Here is a 12,657-nt window from a genome sequence, read left to right on the forward strand (position 1 = left end):
GTGTTCGTGGCTGATGGCTCTCAAGGATGAGATTTAATGAACCTCTCATCCAACTCTGATTATTTTCTAATTAAAGGAGTGAGTGATGGGGGCAATGAGTAAATTCATGAATGCATGTTTATAACTGCGGGGGGAAAAAATAAAACAACAAACGCGCTGATGACAGACGCAGAGACAGAAATCATACTCAGTCGAGCCTTGTTTACTGCACTCCCTCAGGAGCAGAGTTTGTTTGGCAGGAGAGAAATGTTTGCAATGCTTAAACAAATTGTAAATCTAAAATCAAATTTGCTTATTTGTGTATATAAATGTTAAATGTCTATTATGTAATACATGCATTTCCATTTTTGTTGCTTTAGTTGCAACTGGACATCCCGGCTGACAACCTAACAGCAAACATGTTTTCCATTGATAGAGCATGAGGTTTAGAAAAACGATTCAATACAGTTGCTTAGTATTTCTGCCATGCTGTCTTATTAAATTAAAAATTAAATTAAAAATTTAGTTCAAATAACATGAATTAGTTTTGGCAAACTATTGAATTTTTAAATGCAACATATTTGCTGACTGGATTACATTTGCTGGGAACATATTCCTGGTGAAGACAGTGTTCCAATTCAGTTTGATAGGAAAGAGTCATAGGGACATGTGGTTTTGCTGAATTTCAGCTTACTGGTAAAGGTTAGGTTGTGCCTTGTATTTCATGTCACTTTGTACTTTTTGAATATTTAACATGGCTCTGATGATTTTCTAATCCCAACCATCCTTTGCAGTGAGTCTCTAAACCCAACCATAAACAAGTCAAAGAGTTGGCACCCTCGCTACGGGCTCCGTTAGCCGCAGGGGTGGCAGAATCCTAAAACATTACTCATTGAGTGGAAGGTTACCGTTCACCATTTTCTCAGAGAGCTTGCACACATACAAAAACAATTAACACTCACAGTAACATCTATGGCTTTGTTGTCGCTAATGAAACTGTTGTTGCAAATGTCTTTGAAACACATGGAGGTGTGAAGAGATCATGCAGTCAATTATGGATTCAAACACTACAAAGAGACAGAGTTAACCACTCATGCTAACCCATATAGTAGGTTCAGTCCAAAATTATAACAGACCCACCCTTTGTTTCCAATTTGGTCATCCAAACTCTCTCCTCCTGTCCCATTTAAATGTCTTTCTTTCATTACATCATGGTTTGAGAGCTATCATGCAATGGCCTCCACGCACGACACACAAATATTTAATCATTTCAAAATGTCCAACAACATAGTAGAGAGAGACTGTCCCAGCCTCCAACTCCCTGCCTGCTGCAGCCTGTAATATTAAGCAGGCATCAAAGCCACTCTAACGTGATTATCTACCTGAGGTGATAGCTCATGATTTCAGAGGACTCTTTCTGCTTTACTGAGAGAAGTGAGTGTGTGTGTCGCTGTGCGTGTGGGTGACTGCGGTAAAGAGTAAGCCCTCGTTTGCTGTTTGTGTTCGGGGTTGAAAGTGAAGGATTACGCCTCGGAAGTGCAACCGCAAAGCACCCGAACTCCTGAGATCAGATGGAGAGCAGAGGGGTCAGTGACGGAGAGGAGGAGATGGAGGGAAGGTAGGGCACGGGCAGACAGACTTACAGCGCTGCAGGACGACAAAAGCAGGAGGACAAGCTGGCAGACGCCTCGCTGTCCTGGAGTGAATTAATGTTCCGTTCCTCCCACTCTCCATCTCCTTCTCCTTCCACCCCCATACACCTTACTTGTCCGCAGTCTAATTTAAATGTTTGTTTTATCGCATCACTCTCAAAGAATTACAAATGGCGTGCTTTAAGAGCGGTCGTACGATGGGGAAGTTGAGGACGTTGGGAGGAGGGAGGAGGGAGAGGAAGAGGAGGGGTGTTTGGTGTACTTGGAGAAAGACAGGGGGATAGTTTAGAGAGGTGGGGAGGGGGAGGGAGGCAGACTAACAGGAATTGATCAGGGCATAACTGATTAGATATTCTGTTCACAACAGCAGGAGCAGCAATAGCATTGGGACATCACGACTCAGCACGCAGAGATGCTGATATTACCTTCAGACTGTCTAAATGTCCAGGGCCCTCCAGTCACGTACGAAAACACATACGCAACGCTAGAGAACTTTCTCGCTCATATGTGGAGAGAGCTGTAGTTTGAGGTAACATTAAGATTAAAAGGTTAAGAATGAAATGTGCCAAAAGGTGAAAGCGAGACCATTGCATGCGGTTGAAGGCTATTCCTGAATGCCCTTGTATGTATTTTGGCTCTGATGCTGTTGTGTCATGTCTCCATGCTGATGCAGCATGTTTAAAGATGGATGTGTGTGTCTGTTTGTGTTTGTGTGCGAGCGCGCGCGTGTGTGTGTGTGTCTATGCTGAGACAGCGTATCCACAGATGGATGAAGAAATGGTGGCCTCTCTGAGGACAGAGAGACATTTAGAGGAGACTTTTCAAGGGAGGACTCGCGCAACAAGAGCCAGACAAAGTTAATAGCTGCTGGCTGTGTGTTCACAGCTTACTTCACGGCAGTGTGCTAATAAAAATCCTCTTCAGAATGTCCTGCATACACTGAGTTGTGAGAGATCAGATCAGGGTATACTGTATCCTGTTGAGTTAGGCCCAAAAATATATTCTATAAATGGATCTGCAGAGATGATAACAGTTAGAGTACACCCACATGGTAACATTAATATTTTTGACTATCCAGTAAGCTTCACAAAACAGTACATGTCCACACATACTCACTAATTTAAAGGCAAAATTTTTAAATTCAAAGAAAACAAAGGCCGGAATTATGGAAACTGCTATCATTCAGTAATCCATTTACAAAACAAGATGAAATCAGAATTGTTTAAAGCTGGGGGATCAATAAATATATATTGGTTGTTTCTTTTGACTCATTTGGTTGACATTAAGATATTGTTTATTTCTCGTTACATACAGTAAGTGCTCACCAGTGACCAACGCTAGCAAGCTAGGCTAACTAGCATCCACTTGCTGAGTAGAATAGGAGATAGCTGCACTAGGTGTTACCAAATGTTGCATGGTGTGAGGGACAGACAACACTATGTGGGCTTGTTGAAAAAGTGTGGACGACGGCTTCTTGTAGCTATCAGCGTTCACGAGCAACACAGTGTGACGTGCTCCTGTTAGTAGCGCACCATGAATTTGATTGTGTGTCCTCTAACAATCTGACCTTGTTAAAGGGTTTTTACATCAGTGGTGTTTGTGAAAGCTGATGTAAACCTATATTATACTATGAGTTATTTCATGTCAAGTAACGCATCACAATATCACCTCAAATATGATTGTTGGATGACCAAAAGCCAAGGGATAAATGCAAAAACTGTGTTGTAACATTTTTGTGCGGCCAGGGACAGTCAGAACAATGAAGCAAAGACTGCTCAGACACAACAACCTAAAACGTCTGATGAGACACAATTAAGGAGACAAGTAAGAAGTGTCTCCCATGGAGTTATGATTCATCTCTTCAAATGGTTGGCCGTAGTAAAAGAAAAGAAAAGAAAAAAGATTGAGACAAACAAATGTCTCCCCAAAATGTGATGAAACGTCTGAAATGAAATATAGGCTATGTGTAAAAATCACTGTGTGTGAAATGGAAATGAAAAGGTGTGTGTGTGTGTGTGATTAACACTGCTGAAGTACGTTTCCCTTTCAAAGAGTTTTTATCCAATATACCGCATCCCTCTTTGCACTGCATACACACACACTCTCTCTCTCACACTCGCACACACACATCACACAGCTCTGCCTCTGTTTTCAACTGGGCTCTCATCTCAATACATATTGCCTTACCTATTCTCCTGTTATCTGTTCTCTTTGCTTTCCTCTCTCACACACTCTCTCTGCGCTCACCCTCATATACTCTCATATATTTTCTGTGTCTTTCTAAGCATACATGTAGGTCACCATACATTCCCAGTGTTGCTGCGCTCATATCTGAGTGGCTGTGTTTGTGCAATGTGGAAATTTAGAGCATGGTGTACATATGTGAGTGGTGCTCTCTCAGATACAGCCTGTGATCATTGATCATTGAGACAGAGAGAAGGAATGCCACTTATAATTCACACAAAGCAGTGGGAAACATGAACATATGTTACAAACATATTTCTAAACTTACCACATTGATTCAACACATGTAGCACATTACAGTAAACTGAGTCAATGCTAGGGCTTCAGAGGGTACGTTACTGAATTTACAAATGCTGCAGTAGACTTGTTTTTTTGTTTTGTTTTTTAATAATTTGAATTTTACGCAGGGGACTTTGGGAAATCTTGAACATATATAAAAAATATTGTATCTTTATCTTACTGTAATAAAAATGTAGCCTACTGCTCTAATAATGTCCTGACAGGCATTGTTTTTTGTGTAATACCTGTGTATGCACAGTATGTGTGTATGTGTGTAAGTCATTAGACAATAGGAACTATGTTGAGATAAGACCTTGGTATGGATGAAAGCCACTCTCCAGCCATATTTATGACGACCCTTCGAAGAATGTGACTTGTTTTCTTTTTTTTTTCTTTGGTGCTTTTATTGGGCTTCATACACAACTATTCAAAATCTTAAAAAAAAAAAAAACACAGCACTGGCTCCATTTTAAAAGAGATTATGCACTTGAACAAGCTGTTTAAAGGGATTACAGGTGCTGAATAGACAAGCAGCATCACCACAAAAACAGTATTAAAGCCCCACTATGACATTTTTCGACCTTAAAATAATGTTTCCAAAACTCATTTGATATACAGTACTGTGCAAAGGTTATAGGCACTACAAGTAAAGTGAAGATGCTTTCAAAAATAATGCAATGAATAGTCTTTATTGATAGATTAACTTGATAAGTTCAGTCATGAGAAGAAATCTAAATCAAATCATAAATTGGTGTGACCACATTTTGTCTTTTAATCAGCACCAGTTCTCCTCCATACACTTTTTTTTTGTTCAGTTTTTCAAGGTACTTGACTGGCAGGTTGTTCAAGCACCTTGGAGAACTCGCCATAGTTCCTGTGTGGATTTAGGCTTTCATCTGGACTCTGTGGGGGAAATATATACCATCTGTTGCAGGACTCATCTTCTTCTTGTCAATTAAAATAGTTATTTTTGACACTGGCTGTAATATTTGGGTCATTGTCATGCTGCAGGTTGATCAGAGGCCTCTCAGATGGCATTGCATAATGGATAGGAATCTAAACATCTGAAGTGCCTAAAACTTTTGCACAGTACTGTACATGCATAGCAACACGTTGTCACTACACTCAGGCAATAACAACAATTTTATAGTCCAGCTTTTCTGTAGCTGACCAGCATCTGTGACAACGATGTGACAAAGTGTTTTGCTAAATGGCCAAGACGCCTGAAACAGCACCTGTCTGGTCAGCCGCACATTATCCAATTTGCTGATCCAATCTCCATATGACATCGTTAAACCACTGCAGCAGTGTGAAATTAAAACCCTGGAGCACCAAATATAAGTCAAGTTTGGCTTCAGCAACAGTCGGACGTCTCACTGGCCAATTTCAGTACTTCAAATACAAGGGGTGTTTGTAGAGCTTCTTTGTCTTTGTCGATCTTTGCCGTTCTGGCAACCATGCTAATCAAATTATACCCGACCAGCGCCTCATTATCAAAGACATTTCTCATTAGCTGCATGTTGCACTGGCTCTATACAAAGAGTCAGAATATAAACTTTCTAGTTACTCTGCTGTCTGATTAGGTAATTAGCATAAATCATCAGCTGATAGTTAACAACACATGTATGATTTTTCATTGAAATAAAGTAGCCTAATAATTAATTACAGACAGATTTAGTTTTAGTCTTGATTTTCTCTTTGATTTCAAGCATAAAAGTATACATGGGGATTTTGCATTCTCACAGATCAGATGATGGGTGAGGTGGTGGCAAATGTCTCTTGTAGATTTGTCCCTTGTAGGAGTTTCTTCAAATTAATTTTGTAATGGGAACATTTTTTCTATCACCTCGTATCTGCAATTTAAATCACTGTGATAACTGAATCAAATATTTGCCAACATGTGGTCTTGATTATGGGCTGGAGGACACAGAGTTTGAATAGTGGTTAAATTAAAAAACTGCCACTCCAATTCCTTTATGTAAAAGATCCAAATAAATAGTGCACCAACCTCCTGTTTCCATAGAAGAAGAGGGAGAAATAAGAGAGAGAAATACATCCTCAATGTATATAGCTCCTTCAATGCCAGCCTTGTCCCCGAGCATCCCCCTTACACACATGAAGTAATCACTACAAATCTATATCCCAGACCACTTTGATGTTTTTCATGTAATGTTGTTTTCTGGGAAACAAGTAAATTGGTAAATCCTCAGTGGGCTTGTTACACTTCATGTAAACATACAGTAACAAACCTCATTCAGGGTTTAAATATAATCAGCACAAGAGGAAAATCATTTTAAATAGAAGAGCAGAAATTCCACCAACCACACTCCTCGAAACTGCAATCAAATCTCCTTTATCTATTTCTAAAATAATACATTCCCCATAGACTAAATTAATAAGCAAATGAATAATTTCTGTCAATTCTGTAAACTTGTACAATCTACAAATTTGTCAGCTGTTTCACCATCACTATAACCCACCCAAAATCTTGTCAGTATTTAATACGCAAGCCCTGTGGGATTGAAATATGGCTGTTAGTAAGATGCCAGTTTTATTCGTTTCACAGCGGACAGCGGCTTTTGAGAGTTATAATGGATTTCAATAATGACAAGATTTTACGGCAGGGCAAAAATATCAAAATGTCCTTAGAAAAGGATGAAAATCTTAATGAGATAGCCAACCCACTGTCAGATCATTTCAGCCCAGCCATCATCGCCCAGTCCATCACACTGTAGTGGAGGCCCTGTGGCTTTTTGGCTCACTCTCACCTGTTTCCCATCACAGCTCAATGGCGAGTTTATTTTACTTAGTCAACCGAAATCCCCTCCAGATTTGCTTTATATTCACTTACAATGAAACCAGCTTTGTCTCCAGCTGCTAATAGCAACAACCTGCTGAATTCCTGTGGAAGGAGCTTGAAGAACAAGCAACTGTTGTTTGTCAGAGACTTGCACATTCAATGGTACGGAGGCATTCGGGAGTTTATGCACCCACCCCACTCTATATATGTTAGCAATGCACTACTGAGAACTGCAAATCATTAGTAGTCATTATTCTTAAGGTGAGACCAGACAAAGCATGAGGAGAATTTCTGAACGTAGGAAGGTGAACTGAGACAAAGGCATGTGCGACTGAGGTGAAATATCTTTTCTGAATCCACTTAATAAATGTACCGAGACTAAAAGGAAAAAAGAGAGGCTGTCGGAAAATAACAGAAAAGGGAATTCCTGGTGAGCTCTGGCACAAGCTCGCTTCACACACACAAGCTTGACACGAACGTATCTAGCTTAGCAACAGTTTGTGAACATACACTATTAGTTGTTTGTGGTGAACAACCACTAAGTCACAGTGGAGCAGTCGAATTCATGCAAATAACTTGAGGGGAAAAATGAGCTTTGAGATTTAGAGTTTTGTCTAAACACACCTTTCGGCAGCCAAAAGTCACTTTTCAGGAAAATAAAAAAAAATCGAGCTTTAAGAGTTTGAACAAAGAAGCAATGCAGAGGTTGAACTATCAGAGCTGAGCCAATTCAGTTTGATCAGCAACACCAACAAAAAAATCTTTAGCTGCATTCCTGCTGACTGAAAATGAAAAAATGAATTCTCTGTTTTTATGATCTTAAATTTGTGCCTCGACTGTGTCCTCACATGTGTGCAAGGTTGATTTTCTTTTTTTTAACCGTTTGCTTCCAGCCTGGAAGGGTCAGCTTTCCTGCAATGTCGGCCAATCCTACAGAGGCAGCCTCTGACTCGTTTCCTGGTCGCCTCTATCACTCCATCCCCTGTTACGCCACCCATCAAATGGAACTTTCCACTAACGCCTTTTCTGAGATAACGCTGAATGACTGAATGAAGTTTATGAGAGAAATGGGACAATAAAGACGTCCGTGTGAACAGGCATACTGGCAAGAACACTTGAGGCTGTGGTTTAAGAATGAAACAGATAAGGAACAAAGAGCATTTATTAAATCTGAGAAAGACATTTGAATGCAAAGAGAGAGATGGAGAAAGCTACTCATGTGCCTTTCTATTCCTCCTGCTACAGACACCCCCCCCTCCTTTGCCAGGCTGCATTGAAAAGGAATGAAGGCCGGGTGGTATGACAAATTGTCCAGGAGTGCAAAGCCACGTGTACCACAATCCATCCCTTTACTCCCTTTTTTTTCCCCTCTCCACATCCTGCAGCCTGTCCTTCCCTATCCCCTTGCCCCTCTCTCCATGCCTAGCTATGTGTTATGAATTCATCTGCAGATAAAGCAGATCTATCATTCTGTCATGGAGGCAGGGAAGGGAGGTAGACTGTGGAATGCCCTGGCACCGAGAGCAGGGAAGGGCTCTAAGCATAGTGCTACGCTTCCTCGCACATTCCCTGCTGCACCCTCTCCGGCTCAGTCTGCTCGTCTATTTTCATGATCCATGCAGTGCCCCAGCAGGCCCCCTTATCCATTCCTGTCTTACCTGTACCAACCCAACCTGCCCCAGCAATCCGAACCAAGCAGCCCATAACTGTAATAACACAGTGCCTGGTTTAACAAGAAATCCCTCCCTACCCCACTGGTTATAACCCCACAGCTCACCAGTAAAGGTGAAGCTGTGGCCTGGGCTGGCTTGACTGACTTCCAGCCCTGGTCTCCAGTTACACTGGATAGCACCATGCTTGCCAATCAGATAGGAGACAAATTACAGGACATGTGCACAACACAGCAGACAGAGGAGTAGGATCCAGAATCATTGCGCCCACTTGAGCCAAAATACCCAGATTGACTTCTCTGATATCGCTGTGTCCAACACATTTACAGTATCTGGAATAATGAGATAGCAGGTGGAAGTACTGCAGTGTGAGGTCTGTGCAGTGTGTAGTGTGTGTGTCATCCTGCATACATGTGCACGCACTTGTCTTCATGACCTTTTCCACACTCTCTCACTATTGTTGGTAAATTTAACGTGCAAACTGATGTGTACTCAGTGTCTGGGCATCTGTGTAATTTGTGTTGGGCATCTTTATGAGGGATAATGTGTTAATTGTTTTCCATTGGTTTTCTTTCTTGCCTTATTGTTTCTTTTTAATATTAGTTGAAGAGGACTTCAGACTTTGTTTACCGTACTGTATATACTAAAAAGTATATATTTGCAAGAAATGTTGTTTCAGTTATGATATATTTCTATTTTTTACAATATCTTCTTAATCTTCTAATATCACTTCCCTGGACAGTTTTCTTCCTCTATTTCCATATGCAATCACCTGAGCAACAATTTTATTAAAATATTATATACTGTATATAATTCACACTGTGACATATTACATATTGTTTATTGTTGACGAATTATATTTTCATATTTATATTTTGAATGTAGAGAGGTCATGTCATTATTTTTTACCATAAATTCTCAAATAAAAGTCGAGTCTCAATAGACGCGGGTCTACTTCACTGGCCAGGTCTGGCTACAGGTTTGTGCTAATAAAAGCCAGTCTCAATAAGAAGCCGGGTCTATTTCTATTTTCTGTTCTTGTTTAAAATCTCTCAAAGCCCATTATCACACGTTTTAGCAGTGTCTAAGCTGCTTATTTATTTATTTGCTCATTTAAGCCGATGGTACGACCCAAGTTATTTATATTTTCAACCTGAACCCGGTCCGAACCAGTGCATCCGGTCAGGTTAGTCAGGTTGGTCAGGCCTGTTGAGAACTCAAGAACAAGTCGATGCCGATTAAACTTCTAAATGAATAAAATGAATTAAAAGCCTGTCCCATAAGCCAGTTCAGTTCAGCAGTTGAAGCAAATAAAAGCCTGGGCTTCTATTCGAGAACTTACAGTATTTGTGAAATGAAGGACAGTTACATAACAATTTCCGGCTGGGGATTGATAAAGTATTTCTGATTCTGATCATTAAAGTAAGTAAAGGGATCTTGTATACAGTTTTAAAAAAGTCAATTGTGTTGAATATTTAAGTTTATGACAAAATATCTGCAAAGTTATTGACATTTCCATGAGGCTGAGCCATAGCTGCTGATGTTTGCATGCTAATCCCCAAAGGTAAGATAGGGAGACTGGTAAACATAATGTCTGACATTAAGAACATCATCGCAGAGCTGCTATTTGTTGTCTCCAAGTCTAATTAAAGTTTGTTTGTCGCCTAGGCCTGAAAACACGTGAGACTCAAGACGCAAACCCCAGTCTCCAGTGTCAAGCTCATCAACCACAACACTTTCCAATGACTTCTGTGCAGTAAAGAAATATCGCTCTTCCTGGACACACAAAAACAGACTCCAAGCTGCAATAATGTTTCAAAAATGAATGACACAAAAATCTAACTCAGTATGAATAATGATTGATATTTTGACCAAGCTAAAATCAAGCACTATTTACAGTCTATTGACACTTTAAAGCCTCTACTCAGCTGTGATTCTAAGCATCAGGTGAACTGTTATTGCCACGATGAATATGTATTGTTCTGTTCTGAATCCCTTGACACAATATTTTTGTTTTCTGTCACAACTTCAAGGCCTGATCCTTTCTATTTCCCTCCTTTTTTTTTCATCCTTTCTTCTGTTTGATCCCACCCCACCACCAGCACCGGCACCACCCACTGAGGGAAAGAGAGGAGCTGCATAGTGGGAGTGTGTTGTCTCAGTGCCAGGGCAAAAATAGACAGTAAATTACAGAGCCTTCTGAGAACACCCCACTGTGCTGCATGACCTCAAAATAACACACACAGACATACACTCACAGACTCACATATAAACATGAAATGCACTGTATGCTGTCCTACTTCCATATTTCCCAGTCAGCCTGTTGACTTGACCATCACCCAGAAACTTTTGCAATGTGCAAACGGACACTTCAGCGCTAAAGGTTGTGAGCAAGTTAAGGAAACTCTGAGTCTGATTCACAGATGTTCATGTGATTATGGCCACGTCTCAGCTTACCAACACACACACACACACACTCTAAAAAGTATCATTACAGATATGTATTTATCCCCTTCCCATTGCTTAACTTCGTGCTGCTCTTAAGAAACTATGTCTCAGTAGTAAAACCACTGCTGTTTGCTTGCAACTGAAGAAAGATTATTGTTCTCTGAGGAGTATGGTCGCAACTAGTGACATAGGTTTCCCTGATCTTTTCTGCATCAGGGCCTGAGTCTGGTAAAAGCCCAAAGTAAAGCTTACAACTTTGTGAGACAATGCTCGCCAACCCTGCGAGAAGACAAAAAAAAAAGAGAAGAGGATGAATGAATATCACAGGTGTTTGTCATACTCACCTTGAGTGAGTCAAAACAGGCAATGACTCTGCCATTTTCCACTTGACAGCTCTTGGCAGGGTGGGCGAACTTGCATTCGCTGTCCGGTCGTGAACATGTTCCTCTCTGGAATTCCCGACAAACCTCCAGCGTCAGCCACTTTGTGTCCCGGATCGGTGTCACATTCACCGCCATTTTGAACCAGGCAGAAGGGGGCGATTAAGGGGAACGGATATCCAGCAAATGCAGTTATGTGTGCGTCTGTATGTTTCTAATGACACTTGGACGGATGAGAAGAATGAATGAGTAAATGACATGGGGAAACAGCCAGTTTTAAGGGGGTTTTGTCCTGCGGCTCTGATTCTGAGGTGAAGCCTGTGAGGCCTGGGACTTGCCTACCACCTGCAGTCCATCCTAAGAGTCTGTTCGGGGATGTAACAGGAATCCTTCAGCGCCTGTCACCCAGGGCCTAGGCTGGTGACGGCCACAGAGGTTTGTTTGGCAATCCCTCGCTTTCTCTCTCTAACACACACACGCACTCTCTCTCTCTCTCTCTCCAGTTCTCTCTATCGCCTCGCTCCACAGCTGAACTGTCAGATGAGATGAATGGCAAAACACATTATCGATTGAGTTGGCCCATGATGAAAAGATGCAGGGCTGGAGTAAAGGAGGAAGGAGGAGGAGGAGGAGGAGGAAGAGGAAGAGGCTGAGAAGGATGAGGTGGAGTTGGCTGTGGCGGACAGGGGGGACAGCGAAGAGACAATCTCCGTCTGCTCACAGGAGCCGATAAAAGCCGTCTGTCTTCAGCATCAGGCTCTGTCTGCAGAGGGGTGGGGAGTGGTCGACTTCCACACAGGAGGGCTGAATGGCATGGATGTAGACAGGTCTGGCTGGCGGAGAGAGCAGTGGATGGATGGAGGGAGGCGGGGAGGTGTCGGTGGCTCAGTGGATGAGGTTGGCAGTCCTGGCAGTCCTGGGGATCCTCGTGTGGCTGGCAACTCCAGCAGACATGGACAGGCACAGAGGCAGAGGTGGCTTCAGTGGAGCCAAACAGCCACAGGGGTCAGCGAAACAAGGCACTTCTCTCTGTGGAGAAGGAGGGAAGAGTGTCAGTGGAGGGGTCAACACACAAACACACACAACTCAGGCACACACATTTGGATTCATACACACAGCTTCATTCGAACATGTTTTCCCATTCATTCCCTCGCTCTTTCTCCCTCAGAGCGGCCCTAACAGAGACTGCCAGGCTCTCAGCTGGA

General features: G+C 41.8%; 1 protein-coding gene across 12 annotated transcripts in view; it reads right to left on the reverse strand.

The window, feature by feature from the left end:
* Positions 1–12,657, reverse strand: part of LOC146976493 (muscleblind-like protein 1) — a 65,603-nt gene that overhangs the window by 34,075 nt on the left and 18,871 nt on the right. For all 12 annotated transcript variants that reach the window (XM_085796326.1, XM_085796322.1, XM_085796324.1 and 9 more), the window contains exon 2: positions 11,417–12,481. In XM_085796326.1, coding sequence (XP_085652452.1) covers positions 11,417–11,590 — 174 coding nt within the window. In that variant the 5' untranslated portion in view covers positions 11,591–12,481. The remainder of the gene's footprint in view (positions 1–11,416; positions 12,482–12,657) is intronic.

Source organism: Trachurus japonicus, chromosome 13 (genome assembly GCF_045865225.1).
Source record: "Trachurus japonicus isolate A0001 chromosome 13, Traja_1.0".
NCBI lineage: Eukaryota > Metazoa > Chordata > Actinopteri > Carangiformes > Carangidae > Trachurus > Trachurus japonicus.